The sequence below is a fragment of the Falco naumanni genome, chromosome 2 (genome assembly GCF_017639655.2).
Source record: "Falco naumanni isolate bFalNau1 chromosome 2, bFalNau1.pat, whole genome shotgun sequence".
NCBI classification, from domain to species: domain Eukaryota; kingdom Metazoa; phylum Chordata; class Aves; order Falconiformes; family Falconidae; genus Falco; species Falco naumanni.
The window spans coordinates 71,593,740-71,616,309 of NC_054055.1; the positions used below are offsets into that span (position 1 = coordinate 71,593,740).

The window sequence follows — 22,570 nt, forward strand, 5'->3', positions numbered from 1 at the left end:
CTCGTGGCATGACCTTGAGTTTCTCATTTACTAGTAACACACCTTATACCTGTTTCTCTTCAAGTAATTTGAAGTTCTGATAAGGCTGGCGTGCAGTTTTGGACAGGTGACATTAACGTGCACCTTAACAGTGAAAGAAAACAAAACAGTCTTGTGTCCACCTGCCTTTTCTTCCTTACTCTGGTTACTTGTCATTACATTGTTTCCTGCTACAGGAAACGAATACCACAAAGAGGGGAAATCTGCCCACTGCCAAAACACCCTTCTCCTTCACAGTTTGTCCTGGGTATATGCAGACATGTTGTACCTAGTTTTGCAATGCAGCTTGGACAAATGGTCTGTGGTTATTAAGATTAAGCAAAAGTTTTTTTTAGAAGTGTGAAAAAAATATTGCAGGTGTGTTAGAGATGCTCTGTGAAAAGCTGAGACTGTATGGACAAACCTGGGACTGTGCTTGTCATAAGGGAAGTCTGAGGGTGTTTTTTACCTTCACTGTGGTGATATTTAGGATGTATAAAGTGAAACATACTTCCTCATAAATGCATGCCAAGAGGGAATGGTATTTTACATTTAACTGTAAAACAGGTGGTTATTGTACCCAGTACAGGGGGGTAGCCCTAGCCCTGCTGGCCACACCGTTTCAGATACAAGCCAGGACGCTGCTGGCCTTGTTGGCCACCTGGGCACACTGCTGGCTCATGTCCAGCCGGCTGCTGACCAGCACCCCCAGGCCCTTTCCCACCAGGCACTTCCCAGCCCCCCTTCCCCAAGCCTGTAGCGCTGCGTGGGGCTGCTGTGACCCAAGGGCAGGACCCGGCACTTGGCCATGTTGAACCTCACACCGTTGGCCTCGACCCATCGATCCAGCCTGTCCAGATCCCTCTGCAGAGCCTGCCTGCCCTCCAGCACATCAACACTCCTGCCCAGCTTGGTGTCACCTGCCAGCTTACTGAGGGTGCCCTTGATCCCCTCGTCCAGATCATTGATAAAGGTGTTAAACAGGATTACACTGCCCCCAGTACTCAGCCCTGGGGAACACCACTGGTGACTGGCCAACTGGGTTTAACTCCATTCACCACCACTCTTTGGGCCCAGCCATCCACCCAGTTTTTTACCTAGTGAAGAGTAGCTCATCCAAGCCCTGAGCGGCCGGTTTCTCCAGGAGAATGCTGTGGGAAACAGTGTTAAAGGCTTGACTAAAGTCCAGGTAAACAACATCCACAGCCTTTCCCTCATCCACTAAGGGGGTCACCTTGTCACAGAATGAGATCACATTAGTCTAACATACTATTTGCTGTGAGAAGATATGTGGTCCAAAAATAAAACTCCATATATCAGCCATGTGGGGGTCTTTTTGTCACATTTGTTAACAGTGTATACCTTCTTATTTATCGAGTCACAGCTTTAGTTGGTGTCCTCTGCAGTTACCCCTTCAAAAAAACAAACAAAAAACCCACACAACCAAAAACCCCACCTATTTAATACTGCTCATTGATTGTATTGAGTATATTGCTACATATTTAAGAGTTGATGTTTAACATACTGAACACATAAGACTACTGAAAGCACTCTGAAATACTGAAAAATGTCAACTGATTTATTTCTACTTAGTGAAATATTAATAAACACACCATGGCAATGCGGTGTCCTGTTGGAGAAAGTGTTTCTTGTAATTTAAAACTGGCCAGCGTGCAAATTTAAAATTGAAAATGTGAGCAGAAAATAAAATATCTTCAGTGTTTCTGTGGAGACATGCATGATATCCTGTAGCCTCTGAGGAGTGATAATACAGGCAGTTACATGTTTATATACAGTTCCGAACAGTGTGTGAAAGCAAGTGTACCTGTGACACACAAACCGGGATACAATACCAGCCCTGCTCCCTTTGTTCACTGTTATTCTATTGCTATCAGATTCTGAGCACCTGAAGTTTTAAATAACCTGAATGTGTATTTCTAGTTGAGTTTAATTAAACTTGAATTCATTTTGGTGGTGGTACTAAGTAATCAAGAGTTGGATTAATTGTTCTAAGCTTTGATAGTTTCAAGAAAACACACTTGTGTTTGCAGCAGGCATATAGGAACGCTTTCCAGTAACTTTGTAAAAGTGTTGAAACCAGATAAATAAGTGGAGTTTGGGTTTTTTTGATTTATAGGTCTACCTCGATCTCGTAGTCAGACGTGCCTGCCTGAACTGTTAAGATTTCTGGGACAAAATGTACATGCAAGGAAAAATAAGAATGTTGATATCCTTTGGCAAGCTGCTGAGGTATTTATTAATTTAAGCATCTCTGCATAGTTCAGCTGATTTTTTATATTTTTGATATTCTGATATGTTTGAATTTCTTCATTTACTGGCATATAGCTTGGAAATGCTGCCGGGTTAAACTTCCTCTAGAATGAGGCATGGGGAGATAAAATGTATTTTCCACATCAGTATTTTCCCTGCAACTCATGCAATGAAGTTCTGCTCTCTCAAAGATGACTGTTGGCATCAGAGTCCTACCTAACATTTGTGTGTCTCTAAGGAGAAGTACAGGTGTATGCTCTGACAGAAGTTTATGCATGAGGAAAGCATGATGAATTGTATATCCCATTTCTAGATATGCCGCAGGCTAAATGGTGTTCGATTTACAAGCTGTAAAAGTGCGAAGGATAGGACTGCTATGTCGGTCACCCTAGAGCAGTGTTTGATCCTACAGCATGAACATGGAATGGCTCCACAGGTCTTCACCCAGGCTCTGGAGTGTATGAGGAGGTAAGAGTTTGACTGTGTCACTTATTCCTAAATGAGGAACCATGCAAACTGAGGAGGAGCAGTGGTCTCTGTTTCTATCCAAAAGAAGTAAAAAGTAAAATAAAGTCAGAAAACCACAAAACTGACTGGTAGATTTCATTCGTCCCTTGCATGTATTAGTGAGTTGTATGCTGAAGCTGGTTGTTACCAGATTTGCAACAGATCAGGCTTTAGGTTTCAGTAGTGAACCTGGAGTTTTCAGAGAAGCACGTGGAAACGTGGGTTTTGATTAACGCTGAGCTTACCGAAGAGGAAACTGGTGCTTCTTTGAAAGCTGTTTAATAATGAGGTTACCTGAACTGTCACGTCACTGGGCTTTTTAGTTCTAGATCAGGCAGATTTCACAGGGATGACCTATGTTTTGATCCTGGAAACACAGACACCTGCAGTTTGCACTGGTTTGCCACATGTATTCTTTAGCAGTGAAACACTGCTCACTGGGTGAAATGTCAGTATGAGTGTTTCACAATACAGCAACCAAATTTCATCACGTGTCAGTGTGCTGTTGTCATATCAGTATAATGATGTTCTGTATTCTGAAGCAGCAGAGATGTTTGCAGAATTAAATACTGTACTAAAAAAAAAAGGAAAAAAAAAAAAAAAAGAAAATCTGTTTACTGTTGTTCAATGCCTTGTTTCAAGCACTGCTGGAAAACTCCGTAAGTCACATACCAAAAGAAAGGATAAGAAATCTAGCTTTAGTCTTTATCAATGTAGTTCAACAATGCTGTTCAGTCCTGTTTTTCAACATTCACTCTTACTGAATGTACTGTACTGTGTGTCTTCTCACCAAATTCTCTAGAGTGTTCAATTCTCTTATCCTTTCTGTATGTTTTTGCTGTTTGACCCTTTCTTACTCTTCAGTTACCTAGGCGAAAATGCCTCTCATAATAACACTTACAGCCTCTTACACTAACAATTTGGTTTTTATATCTACATCTAATTGGATGTCACTGGACATTTTTAATTTTCCCTTTTTTGCAGCACTTCTTGCTGCATTGTTACAGAGTTAGTACAGTACATGAGAACTACATTCAGAGACTAATTAAACCTTGATATTAGAAACAAAACTTGAAACAGCTTTGTGAGGGAGAAGTTACTAACATGAAGTGGAGCTAAGTGGCTGTCAAATACCTTTAATTAAATTATGCATCTTGTCAACTTGGACATCTGAAAGAAAAAAAGACTTTGTTGCACAGTTGTTTATTTAGTGGGAATAAACACTGAACAATACAAGGTATCTTGTTAATTTCTTTAAATCTGTTGTGGTTTTTTAATGCAGTTGTGAACACAGTAGAGACAGAGGTTAATAACAACATTGTTTTGCACCTTCAGACTGTCAATTTAATATAACACAAGATCAGATAAAATATTGACCCAAGAAACACAATGCTTTATGTTGACCTACACAGTGATATTGAAAGAGGGCCAATTTAATCAAAACCTTTAGCTCATGTGTTCTAGCAACATCAGGGACTTGCTGCGACAGGTGAAAGACGTGACTTTCTCTTCTGTTAAGTCTTTGACTAAGAGAGGCTGTGCAGAACAAATACTGACTAGTCCTGAAGGAATACTAAGATTAGACCATTCTTCAAGCCCATCAATCTTTCTTCCCATCTCACTGCTCTTTGTGTTTTTAAAACTATTTGCCAATTCTGCTCAGGAGCAATGGCACAGAATTAACAAAGCTTAACAAGAGAGAGAGAGGATTACGGAGCAAGTATGTGTGAGTCCAACTCCACCCAAACCCATTTCAGCTTGGACAGGATGACCTGACGCAGATGGACAGACAGAGGAAGTGAAAGGGTAACAAATTACTTCCAGGGCATTCAGAAAACTTGCTTTTTCTTTTAACCTGGTTCTTTTATTTGTGTAACTGTTCTGGAAGAGGAAGGCTTGGTTCAGTGGGGCAGCAGGAAGGATGGGAAGAAGTATTAAGTTGTCAGACTCGAAGTATTTAATCTGTACTGGAAAATTTCCTGAGAAGAAAAGTACTATTGCTTACACTGTTCTTGAAAAATTAAGAAAGCACCTTCTTCTTTCATGTGATGTTGGTCTCCAGAGGTGTTAGTTCCCACTCACTTATCCTCAGGGACTTCCTTTCCTTCCTAGTCTTGTGATGATTGTGTATCCGTGACAATTATGTTCAGTGAGCATGGACATCAAGGAGAGAACATTTAGTGGTCATTGTAGGTTCTTGTAGAAATTCACAGATAGAAGTTTGTGGCTTTCACCTTAGAAACAAATTCCCTATTAGAGTAAAATCACTTTTCTGTAAATAAGTCACAGCTTTTCCAGTCCCAAATCAAATATATAGTAATTCACAGCCTACAAATAGTAAAATCATGATGGTATGTCTGGAAGTCCAAGTTACAGCAGAAATGAGTACCTGGCCAGTAAAGGCAGCTCAAGAGTCAAAGTCCAGCTGGATCACATAGCCTCTTCCATGCGCAGCAGTGCCAAGTCTCCCCACTAGACCTGTGACTCCTTGCCCTCCCTCCCCCTGCCAGATTGCTGTCTTATCAGATACCACCAGTGGAGCTGTCTGTGTGAATATGCTCTAATCCAGTTACAGTCAAAATCAGCCTGAGCAGCAAAATCTTCTGCACCTTTCAGGTAGCCCAGCTCATTTTTGTTAGACAAATTCGGAAGTTGTGACACAAGCAGTTCAGCCAACAGAGAAGAGCTGTTGAAAACCAGCTGGAATCAGGGCGAGGGAAATAATCTCTTCTAGCTGCCATGGTGCTGGCTAAAAAGACTACATAATAAAGCCCTGACAGTCATGTTTGGATATGACCACCCACTGCAATAAAACGACCATGATAAAAAGCTTGGTTGGATTTCTTCACTGGTTGACCTGCTTTAAGAATAAAATTGTGGTGAGTTGACCTTGGCCACCTGCCAGATGCCCACCCAGCTGCTCTCCCCGACTCCTTAACAGGACAAGGGGAGAAAATACGATGAAAAAGCTCGTGGGTTGAGATAAAGACAGGGAGTTAGTGTTACAGGCAAAATAGTCTTGACTTAAGACTTTACCACCAATAGATTTGGATGGTAAGAGCAAAGACAAAAATTAAAACACCTTCCCTCCACAACCCCTTGTGTCTCAGGCCCAAGTACTTCACTCCTTCATTCCCAACTCTGCCACCTCCCCACACAGAGCAGCACACAGGGGATGGGGAACAGGGGTTTGCGGTCAGTCTGTAACAGCTCCTCTCTGCTGCTCCTTCCTCCTTGCACTCTTCCTCCGCTCCAGCATGGGTCCTTCCCATGGGCTGCATGGATAAACCTGCTGCATAGGCTCTCCGTGGGCTCCAGTTTCCTCCAAGAAGTATTCACCTGCTTCACCATAGGGTCCTCCACAAGCTGCAGTGTGGATATCTGCTCTACATTAGTCATCTCCACGGCTGCGAGGGAATCCCTTCTCTAGCACCTGGGGCACCTCCTCCCCTCCTTCCCTGACTTTGGTGCTCACAGGGCTGTTTCTCACATCTCTTCCCATCACTCCTTGCTGCCATGCGGTGTTTTGCCTTTTCTTACGCACGCTTTCCCCAAGGCACTGCGTCTGGGGGGCACAGCTGTGCCTGTGGTGGGTCCACCTGAGCTGGCTGGAATCAGCCACGTCCAGCACGGGGCAGCCCCCGCTGCTCCTCACAGAGATGATTCCCATACGTGAGCTGGATTAACAAGGAGTTTGCTTTGTCTCTTTACCCTGGTCCTCTCCTGGAGGTAGTCTGCTGATGAATGTTTTAATTTAAGGCACTGTACCATTTGGTACATTTGGTATTTCCAAAAGGTGACTTTTCACCCCGTGGGTGGAAGCATCTGAGTGGGCCAACAGTGACAAGGAGAGCACTTTCCAGCTCCTGCCTCCATTCCCACTGTATGTGTCTGTGCATATGTCTTTGTGTAAAATCGAGTAGCTTGATACTAATTTTTAATGGTACAGACATGGCATGTGATGTTCATAACGTCATCTTGTCATTTTGAGCCTTTCTTCCTTCTTTCCCTCTCCCATTGTTTTACTCCCTTATCTATATCTGAAAACACTTTTCTTCCTCCAGACTATTCTGTTGAGCTTTTATCCACCACTTGCCAGTCAACATTAGTTTTCCGCTTGCTGATTCTCCTGATCACACATGCACACACACCCCTCCCCGCCGCTACAAAGCTAATTGGGTTTTATAGGCATCAGCGATTCAATCTACCCTTATCCGGTGTACGCACCAGGGGTGAAAGTGTCTTTTGATCACCAATTTGGATGTGTTGATCCAGATCAGAAATACAGTTGGTTTAGTTCCCTGCCCACCTAATTTCATTTCACTTGAAGTGTTGCCGGCATCTGAAGGATGTTTTTCTCTTTCACCACCTCTAGAGTATCTCTGATGTCTTCCAAGACATTGTCAGTTGGTTACCTGCCCTTGCTACATGATCAGCAAGGTTACGTGTCACCTTGTGTGGATGGAGTGAGTGCGTGTGTTCTGACAGGATCAGGCTCACAGCTTGCATTTAGTTGTTGCTTTGTAAACTAAAGAGTTGACCTGCACAGGGTGTAAGAGTGATCCAAAACGAAACACCACACTACAAAGCCTTGGATTACCCAAGAGTTGCCCACCGCAGGCCTTCTGTGCTCAAAGCCACGAAGGAAGCAGGGGCGTAATGAGATGTGTGGTGGTGCAGCGTGCCTTGCCTTCACACGCATCTATTGGGGCACTTCAGAAACATGCGTTTTGGAAAGCGTATTGATACACACTGGAATTCATGTTGAAGCAGAAAAATAGGTGGGTGGCGTGGGATTTTTTGTTTACATATTAAGAAGGTAGCTAAGAGGTTAAATTATTTCACTGCAGCCTACATGGAAGGATGTTTGAAAGGGTCAAATACTACAATGGTTATTCATGTTCAGCTTGCTTTTCAGAGGTCCACTTCTTTGCAGCATGCGGAAGCATGGCAGAGCAGCATGGGATATTATTGCTTGGTAATCTGAGAGAATGAACATGGAAAACCATTTGTGTTCAACCTACATGTGTTTATTTTCAGTAGGCTACAGTACTTCTTTCTTATTTTTCTCTTTTATTCTCTTTCCCTCTCCTTATTTCTGTAATTGTGCTGATACATATTTTTGAGATGTTTTTCCACTCTTTCTTTACTTCATCTTCTGGTTTTGTTGTGCTTTCTTCCATGTTTTTTCATTTTCTTGACCACTTTGTGTTGCCATCTCTTTTTATACATTCATTTGCATGTCCATCTTCCTTTCTGTTTTATTTTCCCACCTCCCAACCTTCTTCCTTTTCACAGCATTGGAACACGGGAGGTAGTCACCCAGAAGAACTTGAGTGGCTTGGTGCCCATCCGAGATTTCAGACTAGATCCCAGCCTCCTCTACTCTATTCCTTTACTAGCTCTCAGCCCCAATTTACTGATTGTGTGGCTGTTTCTGAGCATAGCATACCTGGTGGCCAGATTACGTTGCAAGTGAAGATAAAGTTAAATAAATAAATAAGTGCTTGAATGTGTATTGCCACTTGGTACCTGCTGGACAAAGGAATGTGTCATAGCATTGTCTGCCAAGAATTATTATTATGCCTTACAATTTTACGTTTCTATTGTACTAAACTGTAAATATACATCAAATTATTTTATCAAAAAGAATTGTATTGAAACTTTATTGTTCTGCTTTCAGTGCTTGTAACATAGTCTGACATTGGCCTGTTACCTCGTTACTTTAGCCGGCCTGAAGATCTCTTACCAAATATAGTTTTGTGTTACTTGTTTCATGTATTCCAGAGAAAGGAACTCTTGTCTGAAAAGAATTTGTATCTTTTTGTATATTTAAGGTATATGCTAATCTTGCCTTTCATTTTTACAAGGTATGAAGGGAAAAACAAAAATGCGGGTGGGGTTTATAAGAAATTGTAAGAAATTTATTTAAAGAAAAAAACTAATTTCTACCTTCATTTCAAAGCATAATATCCAAATTACTGAACGGTTTGTAGAACTTTGTCGTGTTCCTTTCTCATGGTTAAGTATGTTCTAACAGACTAGTGTACCCAGTCAGAAAACAACTTGCAGTTTGCTGCATGCAGAATTATTTCATTCTATTTGTAGATCTGCATTTTGTAATGTATTAAAGACACAAAGAAAATGACTTGTGGTTAGGAAGAGGATGTAATTGGTGTTAGCCTGATAATGATATGTTTCAGGTGCTCTGTTACAGAACTTATTCTGAAACAGGGTCATTATCATCCCAGAAGTTAAAGATGCTGGTCTTTAATATTTCTGGCAATAAGAGGCAGGTATCAGTTAGCTCCTTTAGTAGGTGGGTTTGAGGTTTTCCATTGGGCTTTGTTTTAATTACACTAGACTAAATATTACTGTTACTTTTACTTCCATTTTTAAGTGTTGAACAGCTTTAATAAATTATGATGCTGATAGTGACTTAGAGATAAGTGAATGACGGTAAGTTAACATTTATTTAAGTGGTGAGACTAAAGCAGCTTACCTAGTATAGTGATGCAGAATAATTGCAGATGAAATTTGCTCATCACTTATAACATCAAACTAGAGAGGCCTATTTAAACTGAAAGGTTTTGTTGGTGCAGTGGTCTGGCAGAGTTTGTCAATAGCAATAGCTGATCAAGAAAACCTAACCTCATTTAATGTAATTTGCTAATTCATGAAGGGATTTACTTTGCTTGGTGCCTGAGATGACAGAAAATTAGACTTCTAAGAACTCTTTTAGTACTGTGATTTCTATTTTCTACTAACTCGCTCAAAAACCATAGGTAGCTATAGCTTTTATTATCAATGTTAATGGAATTTGAAAGCTGCTGAGAGAGGTAAGCTTAAAAAAAGAAAAAAACACAGTTAGAATAAAAATCCTAATATAATCCTAGATTTGGTGGATATTCTAACTGAAAAAAAAAAAAGTATGTGGTTATATTTGTGTCTCCGTGAAATCAGACTGTACAGTACACTATCTCCTGGTATTTTTCCTCGCTATTCTTCCAATTTTGTTTTTAAAAGAAAGAAAAAAAAACAAAAAAGACATACATATATATATGTGTGTGTATAATATATATGTTTAAGCATGTATCCCTTTTATTTTTAGTTGCAATATATTTAGGTAAATCCTTACTGCTGATGAGATTTAAAATCAAGGTATGATGGTATTGAGCATATCCATGTCCTGTGTTGATTTCTAGTACCACTGTGTCTCCGTACAAATCATCCCTTCTTTCTGATTAACACTGGTTCATTTGCTGTGGGTGCCAAAATGTACCCTTACACAAAGCAAACGAACATCAGGTTGGACTGTAGCCTTGTTCTTGCAATGTGATGAGTGTCCTGGGTTCAGTCTAACAAGATAGGAAAGTAACTTTACTAGCCATATCTGTGCTGAACTCCCTGAGGTTATTAATCTGTTTACATAAAGTATGAAGGCTTTGCTCATTACTATCACTAGGGTTTTGCAGTAAGACCACCCTTTTCAGCTAGACTGAAAGCCAAGGCTTTTTGAAAACAACGTAATTTTTCTTTTTTCTTAAAATTTGTTGGGGGACAAGTTTTTATTTATTTTCTTTTTTATCTTGGTCTGTGCTTCGTTCAGGCATTGGGATTTAGAATGCTGTAGTGCACGCTGCTTATTGCCTCCAGCAGAAGAAACATGGCACATGAAATGGTGTGTGAAGTGCACCTTTGTCACCATCTCTGTGGCCCACCTGAGTCACAGAGGGACATGTCCAGTAAGCAGATGCAGTGGAATAAATTATGAAAATAATTACTCACTTTGGAGTAAAAATGCTTATCTGGCAATCCCAATATTTGTTAGTTAAACTGTTTTTATTAGTGCTGTGAAGTATAATTCATGCAAATTTTTGATGAATCTATCTGACTGCAACAGCTTTCAGCAGGAGTTCTGTAAAACACGAAACAATGCCATAAAAATAGTGTCATCATGTATGACCCATTCTATAAAAGGCAGGCACAGAATCTGCTCCAGAGATGAATTTCAAACTTACCTAAGCTGTTTCTAAAAGCAAAAAGTTACAATATTTTATGAAGTCAAACAAAGTGGTTACAGTCAGTTTAATTAACTTAAAATTAAAAGAACGGTGAGGTCAGTAAAAACAAGAGAGCTCTCAAACTGAACCAGAATCCAAACCCTCCTTTTGAATCAGATGACCACAGTTTACCTGGCAGATGCTGTGGCCATCTCCAAAACAGGAATAACGTGACGTTTCCACCATAAGATGGTGTACTGTACGGTCTGCCATGAAGTTCTGGTATTCATTGTTCAGGTTTCAGTTCTCTGTCAGGGAAAGAAAAGCCTAAGCTGATTTATGATAGATATTTAACAGATAGTGCTTCCTCTTTGTATGTATGTTTTTGGATATAATCAAAGGAACTCCGAAGTAGATTTACAAGTGTAAAGAAGCCTTATAACTGGAGTAGTTTTTTATTAGCACAGAACCTCTTTGTAATGTGGGGCAGGCGCACCAAAACATTGGGTAAAAATTACGTTCTGCACAGCTTTGTTTCATTGAGGTGATGACTGTCAACACAGCCAGTCTTTTCTGCACCCACACAAAGCTGCTATTTCATGATTAAGACTTTTTTTTAGACTATGTTGGTTTTCGAGTCAATTTATGCATGCAGAGATAACTGGAAAGTGATTATTTTTGTATCAGCTCTAATCTCTAAGTAAGTACTGATAATACTGACATACAGGGAACAAAAAAATTACTTTAAAGCTCTTATTGAGAGATCAGCAGTTTTTCTTTTTCAGCTTAATATATTGATAAATTAGCAGAACTGCTTTTAAGCAATTTCTTGGGATCCCTTGTGCAATGAAGCGGCATGTGAACTCCACAACAGTGTACCCTGAAATACATGAAACCGTCGTGAAAGAACTTTTCAGTAGATCCGCTGCTGCTTTTTAGAAATGCAAAACTAGCAATCAGACATAGCATGTGTCCATTCTGTGTGCTTCTTACTGGCATTGTATGATGAGTCATCATTTTTAATATTTGCAGTGGCAAATTAATTAAACGCTCATTAAATATAACCAACTTTTTTTTAATGCTATAAAATAACCAGTTCATTTCATCTTAGTTTAAGTCTTTTTTTTTTTTTTTCCTTTTTACTGCTGTCATTTTTTTGTGCTTGTTTTTTTTCCCCAGTGAGGGTTGTCGGCGAGAAAATACAATGAAGAATGTTGGATGTCGCAAGTATGCATTTAATTCCCTGCAACTGAAGGCTTTCCCAAAGTATTACAGGCCTCCAGAAGGAACTTATGGAAAAGTTGAAACATAAGCTTACTATGTCCTTTAATTGCTGTTCCATTAAAACATGTGGATACACTCTAGAATAATATATGATTTCGTCATCCAGAAGAGATAAATAACCTTTTTCTACGTTTCACTAGGTTATACAGAGCATGTTACTTACAGAATTGGAATCTATAGTAACAATTATTGACACCTTAGCTTGAGAATAGTGTGATGACTCTCTGCCCATTTAAATAGCCTTCACTGTATGTAAGGTGACCAGATATTGTGCTACTTTAAATAATTACCTATATGCAAATAGCTAGGTACCTCCTGGATGGGCAAGAACTCTAGGAACGGCATTGAGGCAGCTGTTTCACATAACATCTTTTTATACTGAGTTGACTTGAGATTGAGCTTTTCATAAACTTTTTAAAAACGAGAGTAAAACTCTAGAAGTTTTAAATAAAAAGGGATCGGATCCTAGATAGTCTAATAACTGTAGGATGCATTGTTACAATCAAGAAACAGAAGTTTAACTTTAAAAAAAAAATCAGCACAATAAAAGCCAGGAGTATAAATCGTGTTACTGTGTATAGGATGCCATCTTCATATATGAAATTAACAGTACATAAAAGGCCAGGCGTGTGAAGATCTAGTTTCTAGTTCTGTTCAAATAAAACAAACGCCTGTCGTCTTTGGCAGATAAGGACTTGGGCACACATCTTAACTCATTTTAAAATATGTGTTTCAGAAACATAATGATGCTTAATAATTAATGCCAGCAACAGTTCCCCCTGCCCTTCCCCACTATAAGGCAAGTGCAATAAGCAAGTTGCTGATGTTGCACGTGACGTGTCCCTTATGTTCCATGGTATTGTATATTAATGTACACATTTTTACCCATGGCTTTTTATATCACTTCTGGATTGTAAGCATTAGTATCTGGGGGAAGTTAAGGTTTTTTTGATTCATGTTTAACATTTTTTTTATTTTATACGTCAATACAAAAATGTTCAAAGTGCCCAGCATGTCTGTGCTCCTCCAAAATCAAAACTAGTTTTTGTTTACCTTTGCATTTTACCTGGACAGATGTTCAGAACCTGGGGGGGGGGCAGGGCGGGAGTATGACTGTTTTCAGGGTATTTCAGAGGAAAGCAGCGATGCCCTGTGTTGGTAGAAAGGAACTGCTCATGTGCTACTGCATGAGAACCACAGATGCGTTCTAGCTTATGACTAAGGCAATCAGTTTGATAGCATTTAATAAAAAATGTTCAACAGATCTCAGAAATAATCTCCCAAAGAACGCCTTTGAAGCTGAGATAACTTTTTAAAAAGCAGCTAAGCATTCATTTCCAAATTTTAACAGGATTAAGGCATCTCTAGCTAGCTTCGTTCAGCACGCTATGCCTTTTCCTTCTTGGTTTCTAAGGATGTAATTTTTAGAATAGAAAAATCTGCCCATTTATTCTTGTGAGAGTAGCAACAGCCAGGTAAGTATATGGCTGGTTTCTGATTTCTTTCTCCCTCTCACTGATGTTTGTCTGTGCTGTCACTGCTCTATCAATCAGTCATGTTCATTCTGCTCCCATGTAGGTTTGGGGGTTACAGGTCTAGCAGTTTTTGCATTTTGCTTTTTGCAGTTTAACACTGAGCAGCATGTCACAAAGCCAAGTCAGAGAGTTCTGCTGAACTGGGTTGTCACCGTTCTTTCAGTCTCTCTAGGATAACAAAACACTGAATTCTGTGCAAAATCAGTGTGTTTTAGTACCTATCCCAGGTCTGAACAGATCATCTACAGTAGAACAGTCCCTTGGAAATTTCACAAACCCTGTTTGTCAATTAATAAGTGTTGCTTTTGTTTTATTTTTTGCTAATAAGTAAACAAATATATGGTGATAAATTTTTCAACGGGATCTCTTTAGACATGTTACTTCATTAGTTCTGCTCAACCTTCAGTCCCTGGCCCATTATTAAATGCTATATTTTATTTTTTTATAAACTATACTCTTTATATCCCTTAGTTTTTATGAGTTGATAATTTTATTTTGTATATTTCAAACATAGTTAATTATATTTTAAGTCCTGTATTGTTACACTAAAAATCTTCCGATGTTCAGCTTCAAAAGAAAATAACAAGAGGTCTATTGTAACAATTAGCAGTGCCACTTTCGTAGACTGTGGCCAACAATCATTTGATCTACTCTAGAGCTTAGCGATCCTTTCTTTATTTTGTATACCAATGTATTCAGAAAAGGTTGCTGAATTTTGTATGTATGTGCATGGTTTTTGCTCACCTTTTTAAAGTGGTGGACTACCAGTCTCAAGTACTGCATTACTTTGTTTAAAATATTCCGATTTCAGTATGCTTACATGTGAAACATTGTTGTCCAGCTAACATTTTATATATACGCCATTGTCAGTACATGTACACCGATGGGCTTGTTTAAAGGGCGTAATGAACAGGAAGATCTCGAGCGGTTCATCAAAAAAGAAAAACTGTGAAACTTGAAATCCACATAGGATGCTTCACAAGGGTGAAGTAAGCTTTTCTGTTGCACAGGAGAGGCAAATTTAAGGATTACTGTAAAATGAAGTTCTGTCTAATGTTCTTTTTTGAGTACATTTTTTAAATTATAAAACATACAAAGGTAAAAAAAGAAAACTGTTGCCAAGTATGTTCTGTGTATGTTCTGTGAAAGTACCTACAGCACAGTTGCCTTTTGTTTCGTTTATACATGTAAAATTATTGTATAATACAACACTGTTTTGTCCCAACACGACTGTATCTGCCAAGCTTTGTGCATTGAAATATTTTTATTTATTTGGTTTTGGGCAGTATTAATATATCATAAACATATGGCTACTCTTTTATATATTCTAGTTCATCCAATCCATGTATGCTGTAAATGTGCTAGTCTTTAGGATGAAAACCAATAAAGAACTGACAAGAATAACGAATGGTGGCTTACTTTTAATATGTTTGTGGTAAATTAAAATAAAAGCTTTGGGATTCCTTGACTTGATGTGCTTTATCTGCTGGAAAATATATTAAGCTAAGTTGTGTATGGTGTTATATTACAGAGATAATGCAAGTCAGGAAGTCATTACTTGTAAACCCTGCTAAAGTACAGCCACTATTAGTTTTCTATAATTAAGTCAAGCACCAGTTTGTCCTACATGCTGTACATTCAGCAGCAACATTTAAATGAAGAAGCTGTATGAGATCTGTTTTTTTCTTACTTTTATGTACTTTTTCTACGAATGTTCTGTAAGACCTTCCTGAGCTTCATTCTGTTTTTCACTCTTCCTTCCATTAATAAATTCCTTCTCGGCTGCTGCTTCCCCTTCAGCCAACTCTTCCCTCCAGCAGCTTTAGCAAATGAGCTACTTTTCAGCAGAGATACATTGTTATTGTTGATTGTCATTTTGATTTCAGGTGAAATTAGTTTTATATAATAGTGTAAAAGACAGTAATCCAGAGCGTTCTGATTTCTGTAAAATATGAAGAACATTAAAATGTAATTCTGCCGTCACTGGATGTCTGAGAACTGCCAAATACAATTTTATTAGCGTTAAAGGGGACTGAGGACTACAGGTTGGGCTCAATAAATTTTTTTTTCTAGTTACACAGTACCAGTACCAGAAAAAAACCCCATGCTGCTTTCATTCAAAATGCAGAAAGATGCTTCACAGGTGGGAATTCCTAAATTGCAAATGGAAAATGCATATACATACATGTGCATATATATATATCTGTATTTCCAAAATCTTAAGTTGGTGTCAAAAAGTATCTGCCAGTGTTTTTACTTTAAAAAGGTGAGGTGTGTAAAAGATGGTTGTAGTTTAATGTCTTTAAGAGGCATTCTGAGCTATTAAGAGAAACCGTCACTTGTTTGAAGCAGATGTATGTGTGGCCGTAAAGATTGCTTCATTCAAAAGCCAAGGTGACTGTGAATCCAGGTTGCCCGTGGAACTGTGGCTGTACGAAGGGCATATATTTGTCCATGGGTTGTAAACAATGCTATGGGGAGCTGCCTGGAGCAGCAATGACCTCATGCTTTGGTGTGGAACCAGAACTCATCTCATCTCTTTGCTGTGACTTCTGTGTGACAGCTTTCAGACCGGACTTGAAGCTCTAGTACAGCTTTCTGTGTACGGGCACTAGCTGCACTTCAGAAAGGCTTACCTGATGTTGCAAATATAATGTCTTGAAGTCTGAAACATGTGCTCTGACAAAAGAGGAAGTTTTAATAGATGTAACACAAAAAATGCATGAGAGAATAGAAAACAGAGAAGAATACAACAAAAAAATAGCAAGACAATTACATAAACCAGAAAGAAGTCCTCATCAGAAGAAACTGCAGGTGATTTTGGTGAGCAAGAGTTAAGCTTTTTCAGTTCATGAATTCCTAAACATCTCTGAGACCCACCTCAGAAATTTTATATCTGTATATTGTTGCCAACTGCATCTGGGTTTGTTTAAAATAGTTCTCCCTAATGAATGACAAGACATTCAGGCTGTGAATGGGGAAGCTTAACTCAACAGCAGCCTCTTTCACATTATTTTAAGCTTCAGGCAAACTTTCTGCTCCCAATTAATGAAATATTTTGCCTGTTGCCCTTCAGCAGCATGATGGTGACAGGTGGAGCTGTGCCCTACTTTTTTCAGTATTGTCCAACATGATCAGTTGATGGCATGAAAACACAGTTTGTAAGAGCCTGGTATCCCTGCCAAGCATCCTTTTTTTTTTTTTTTCTTAATTTGTGCCAATATGAAGTTGTATGTTATTTGCCAGGCTGGTCCTATAATTTATGATGTTTTCTGTATTCCGCACAGACTTCAGCATCAAGAAGTTCCTATTTTTTGGGGTGGGTATTGTATTTGTGCATATACCCTAAGCATTCTGAGTGTAAAGTTCTGCAGATGTGTATTTTACGCATTTTACACCATAAGGAGCATACTGTACATCCCCTTATCTAATTTATTGTGAAGTTTTGGACCTTGCAGTCAAAATACTTGAGATAACGTGCTGTTTTATTGGAGTGTCTCATTATGTACCTAACCCCAAACCACTGCCCGTTGACTGTTCCTGAGGGAGCGAGGTGGAGGGGCCTTCCCAGTGTCTCCGGCAGGAACAGCACCATCGTCTGGGGTGGGGATACACCCAGTTTTCTTGGTGCTCCCATCGGGGTCATCAGAAGCCTTTTCTGCTGAGACTGCACTGGGATTCCCAGGAAAAACATCTGAAAGGCAGTTTGGAAGTACATCCTAATTGGATAGTGTGGGAAGAAGGGGAGATGTTTTAGAAAATCCTCCGTCTAATTTAAAATCAAAGTTTTAATGACAAGGCCTATGGAGCTGGAATATGAAGCAGTTATAGTTGCCCACAAGCCCCGACCCCGCTAACTACCACGTGTGCATAGTTGCTTCAGTCTGCTGTCGCACAGCCGCTCGCAGAGCTTTGTTCAGTACACACATCAAAGCATCGAGCTTTAAATCAATCGATAAAAGTCTTGCTGCCGCCTCGGCCCTGCGCCAGGCGCGCCGTGTACCGGGCAGAGCTCCCCCCCGTGCCCGTGATGTAACCGGGCAGCCATCGCCGCCTGACGGGAGCCGGTAACGACTGGTTAACGCCCGCGAAGCGATTCACCGGGACCCAAGGCCTATAAACGGCTCGCGCCTGCCGCAGGGCGGGAGCGGCCGTTAGGCACGCGGCACTCCCGCGCGCGAGCAGCCCGGCCCTCGAGGCGGGGAGCGGGGCGGGAAAGGCCGTTGCCCGGCCGGGGCCTCCCAGCCGCCCCCTGCCCGCCCCCGCGGGGCCCGCCGCCGCTCCCCGCTGTGAGGACGGGCCGGGGGGGGGCCGCACGGGGGTCTCCCGCCGTTCGCGGGGCAGCTACCGGCGCCCTCCTCCCCCGGGGAGGCCGAGGCCGAGCGGGGAGGACGCTGCCCCGGGAGCGGGCTGCTGGGCGGGCCGAGGGACCGCGCTCGGCGTGGGGCCGGAGCGGGCGGGCAGGGCGCAGCTGGGAGGCCTGCGCGCTGCTCTGCGGTGAGCTACCCGTTACAGATTCTGGCTCTGCTGCTGCCATCAGCAAAGCTTTGGAAGAGCCGCTTCGACTAGATCTGCAAAGGATGCTCGCCTAACTTGTAGGTATCCTTGTTGCCTGGTGTGGTGTTGAGCTTCCTGAGACTTTGTATATTGGGAATTGCTAATGAGGAGGTTTATTGCCAAGGCTCACGTCTGCGTGGTCATTCCTTCCCTCACCCCAGTGCTGGGAGAAGAGACGGGACTTTGTGCCTCTACTCTCGCAGGCACAGCCTTACTCCAGCTGCCCTTGTCATTCCCAGTTAAGTAACACAGCTTGTGGACAAGGTCCTCGTTTGCTGCCTGTGCCCTCTGCTCTCCATTGCTTTGCAGCCCTGAGGAACCCAGTCGCCAGCATGCACTGCTCTTCCCCTCCAGATCCTTGCTGCAGCTCCACTGCAAGAGCTGGTTGCACAGCATGCTCGAATCAGAGCTGTTCTTTTTCTCTTCTGTGCCTCTCTCCCTTTGCCGTGGTCATCCTCAGAAGACAACTCCACAAGCACCAGATGGCTCTTTTGGTGCACGAGTTGTTATCCAGTGTGGCCTTTTCCAGTAAGGTAGTGAAGTGCTGCTGGTTTGGGTTGTGGGAACTCAGTGGGGATTTTACTGAGTGGAGAGATGGGAAAGTGATTTCTTACATTGCCAGGAGAGATTGTCACTAAGGGAGGCAGGCTGGCCAAGTGCCATGGGGCGTTTCCAGGTGCAAACTGTTTCCACGAGAGAACTTAACCTAGGCTAGCTGGCTGCTTTTCACAGTTTCTGGTGAATGCAAGAAGTGGCCTCTTGTTTGTAATTCCACGGCCCAAATGTTCCCCGGGTACAGGGTTCTTGCAGTCAAGCTTACATTTCATGAGCAGTGCTGTTCTGCCGGCGTTTCACCTGTGGGAACACTCATATTGGTGGGGCTCCTCAAGGGCCAGAGATATCCTTGTTTTCTGGGTCCTGCTTGGGCTTGGGCAGACACAGAAGTAGTTCTAGGTGTCTTGAGGATTACGTAATTAAACAGGCAGTTGATTGGTAAGATTGGGCAGCCAGCTAGATTCAAGGTTTACCAATACAGACTAGGAACCTCGAAACATCTGTACTTCGTGATAGGAAAAAACAGTCCAGCCTCATGTCCTGTCTTTGACAGTGGCTTCTACCTTATAGCGGTGAAAGGACAGAATAAACATAGCATGGGATTTCCAAATGTATTTGAACAATTTTTTTGATGACTTTCATTTTTGAAACTGTGTCAGAAGTGTTAGCTCTGAATCAACTTATATAGTGCCATTATGGTGCTTTCCTTAGTCTCCAAGTAGGGATGATGTCACATCATCCCCTTCTCTGGGTATTAATTTCTTTATTTCTTTTTGGGCTTTCATGGTATGAGTCCTGAGAGAGTAAGGATTATGAGGTTTATGCAGGTTGTGCATGGAGTGCTTGAGTTAACCTGTAATATGAGTTTGTATTTATGGTGGAGGTAGTTAACTAGAAAGTTGATGCCTGTCAACAAACTGTAGCTGGGTTGGGGTTTTTTTGCATTTTATCGATATGTTCCTGTCTACTGTCAGACTATGGATCTAGATAGACAGTAATCTGATCATTGTTCTTGTTTTTATATTGTAAATCAAGACTGATAGTTATTTAAAGAGTACCTAACTGTTGGGTAGTGTTACTAAAAAAGTGGGCAGCTTTTCTAAGGAGGGAAAACTTCTGAACTCATGGTAGTTTCAAAAGACCGAGAGAAGTCAACTGCTGTTCCGGTCCTATCACTTGTTCTACCAACCTGATGAAAGATTTGGTGGCAGCCAAAGCCTGTACTTGCAGGGACTGAGAACGACAATGTGAGGGCATGAAGGGGCAGTTCAGCGTCATCCACTGTATTAATACTTGAGTGCCACTCCAGTGTCTCGCAGATGCAGGGCACTGTGTTAGTGCTGTCAGCTGGTTGTTGAAGAGCTAAGTTGGGAGTCAGGGCTAAAATCGAACAGAAAAGTGGCACTTAGAAGGGTGGACGCTTTGAAGGTGCTTGGACCTAGGGTAGATTTTGCTTTAAAACATTTGCTCTTTAATTAAAATTTGTTCACGAATCTTGATATATAGGTGACCTGAGATCTGCATGGTCAAGGCATGGAGCTCTTTGGGATCTCAGTAAGAAAGGCACAGCTGCAGCAGTGTGTAGCATTGCCATTTAATAAGGTAGACTAAAAAGAGGAATATAATAGGGAGTAAATCTCGTGCCCTGTTAGGTGCTGGGAACCCTGCTTTTGTGCAGCACCAGGCAGACCCTGGATGGATTCCCACAGCAGATCCCATCCCTGGGGAGGTTCAGTCCCCTTCCGCCTTTTGTCTTGCATAAGGAGCAAACCCATCTATTTCCTCCTGACAGGTAGGAAGGAGTGTCCTTTCCTCTCTTTCATGATGTTCACCAGAGCGCAGCACCACTGGGAACAGGGCATTCCAGGATGTGATGTACTCTTACAGTGCTGCGTACATGGGGTTATAATATAGAAGTATTGGCTTCTCAAGCCTGAAGTGGGAGGTGCAGCAGGGCAGGCAGGGCTTGCCTTGAGATCACTAAACTCCTCAAATACAATGTCTTCTGCAAGGCTCCCAATACAACCTGGAAGCAAGCAGAGCTGCAGCAGGGCTTTGATAGTGAAGCTAGTTAGCGGGACATAACAATAAGAATTGAAATACTCAAAGGGGAGAGAATGTGGAGCCCTGGAAAAATGCTCAGCAGAGGCCTTTCACAAGGATAAAGTGGACTGAGAGATTGGAGGGGAGAGCAGAAACCAGTGTTTGAGATTTGAACAAAAATACAAAGTAACTGCATAAAATTCCTCAACTAGGCGAGTAGAAACAAGTTGTGAAAAAGTTCTGTGCAAACTGGAGGAGCCGAGTGTCTGAACACGTACAGGGCATAACAGGTTAAAAGCATTCAATACTGGGGAGATAATGTTAGGTGAGCAGATATAGAAGAAAAGATACTGAAAGCATGTAGAAGGGGAAAGAAAGAAAAGTGGTTCATTTGTAGATAGTGTGATGAAAGAAATATTAAAATAAATATAGGAAATAAATAGTTTGATTGGGGCCCCCAACGTAAGAAAGACATGAACCTGTTGGAGCGAGTCCAGAGGAGGGCCATGAAGATGATCAGAGGGCTGGAGCACCTCACAGGCTGAGAAAGTTGGGGCTGTGGAGCCTGGAGAAGAGAAGGCTTCAGGGAGACCTTACAGCAGCCTTCCAGTACCCAGAGGGGGCCTGCAGGAAAGCTGGAGAGGGACTTTTTACAGGGGCAGGCAGCGCTAGACAGGGGGAATGGCTTTAAACTGAAGGAGGGTAGATTAGATATTAGGGAAAAGTTCTTTACTGTGAGGGTGGAACCTGGAACAGGCTGCCCAGAGGAGCTGTGATGCCCCATCCCTGGCAGTGTCCAAGGCCAGGCTGGATGGGGCTCTGGGCAACCTGGTCTAGTGGAAGGTGCCCCTGCCCATGGCAGGGGGGCTGGAACTTGATGGTCTTTAAGGTCCCTTCCAACCCAAACTGTTCTATGACTAGGCTTGTCTGGCACGTTGTGATACTACTGTGCTTGAAGAGAATTAAAAGCCTGATATTACTAACAGTGTGCTCCAATTTGTAGGCTTCCACCACTGAACTACAAGAACTTTCCACTTCCTCTTAGTTAAGGCTTTTTGGTGCACTACTGTTGAGGGATGACAGCTGTATAGACTGGAGGTGGGAAAAGCGGTGTTAATTTTCCCAGTATACAACTCGTTAAAGCAAAATGCTACTACTGTAGCTGAGATTTTTTTTCGAGGTTTTGGGAAAAATCTTGGAGGAGATGTTAATAAGGCAGCTGGCACTGCTGTGGTGACCTGAATGCTCTCTGTAGCCACAGAGGGGTGCTGTCGATCTAAATAATGGGGCTCTTCACTGTGTAGAGAGGGGAAACGGCATTGCTCAAATGTACTGTTAGGGGAAGTGGGTTTTAGTTTGCTGATTTAATCAGAGTTGCTGAAAGCCTACCAGGATCTCTTTTCCCATGAGTTAATATTGCTGTATAGACCAAATCAGTGACTTTTCACAAGGAGCCTCCATTTAAAAACAAAGCCAGCACAAACACTGTCCGTTTTCTGAAACTTTCAGTCTGGTGATGAACCTGATGACTTCAGCAATATTCAGTTTTTATTGTTCTAATAACTGCATCATATGAATTTTTTTGCATGCAGTTGATCGATGCAAGGGCACTAAGTCAGTGCACAATGTACCTCATTCTCATTCCACATCCATGGAACTGTGGGTTTAACTCGCAGCCAGTGCCCAAGGCCTGCATTTGCGTATCTGAAATTAAGCTCTGCCTAACAGTGAGGCATTTTATGTGCCATTTATTGTAGCATGGACCTTTGCTTTCTGTTGGAGCTGAGATGAGTTACC

The 22,570-nt window shown here is 41.6% G+C and overlaps 1 protein-coding gene across 19 annotated transcripts in view; it reads left to right on the top strand.

Moving 5' to 3' along the window:
* Positions 1-15,086, top strand: part of INPP4A (inositol polyphosphate-4-phosphatase type I A) — a 131,462-nt gene extending 116,376 nt beyond the window's left edge. For 12 of the 19 annotated variants that reach the window (XM_040584775.1, XM_040584777.1, XM_040584778.1 and 9 more), the window contains 3 exons: positions 2,156-2,268; positions 2,603-2,757; positions 8,095-11,972. In XM_040584775.1, coding sequence (XP_040440709.1) covers positions 2,156-2,268; positions 2,603-2,757; positions 8,095-8,275 — 449 coding nt within the window. In that variant the 3' untranslated portion in view covers positions 8,276-11,972. The other 7 variants (XM_040584780.1, XM_040584783.1, XM_040584784.1 and 4 more) reach the window with 1 other exon arrangement.
* The last annotated feature ends 7,484 nt before the right edge of the window (positions 15,087-22,570 follow it).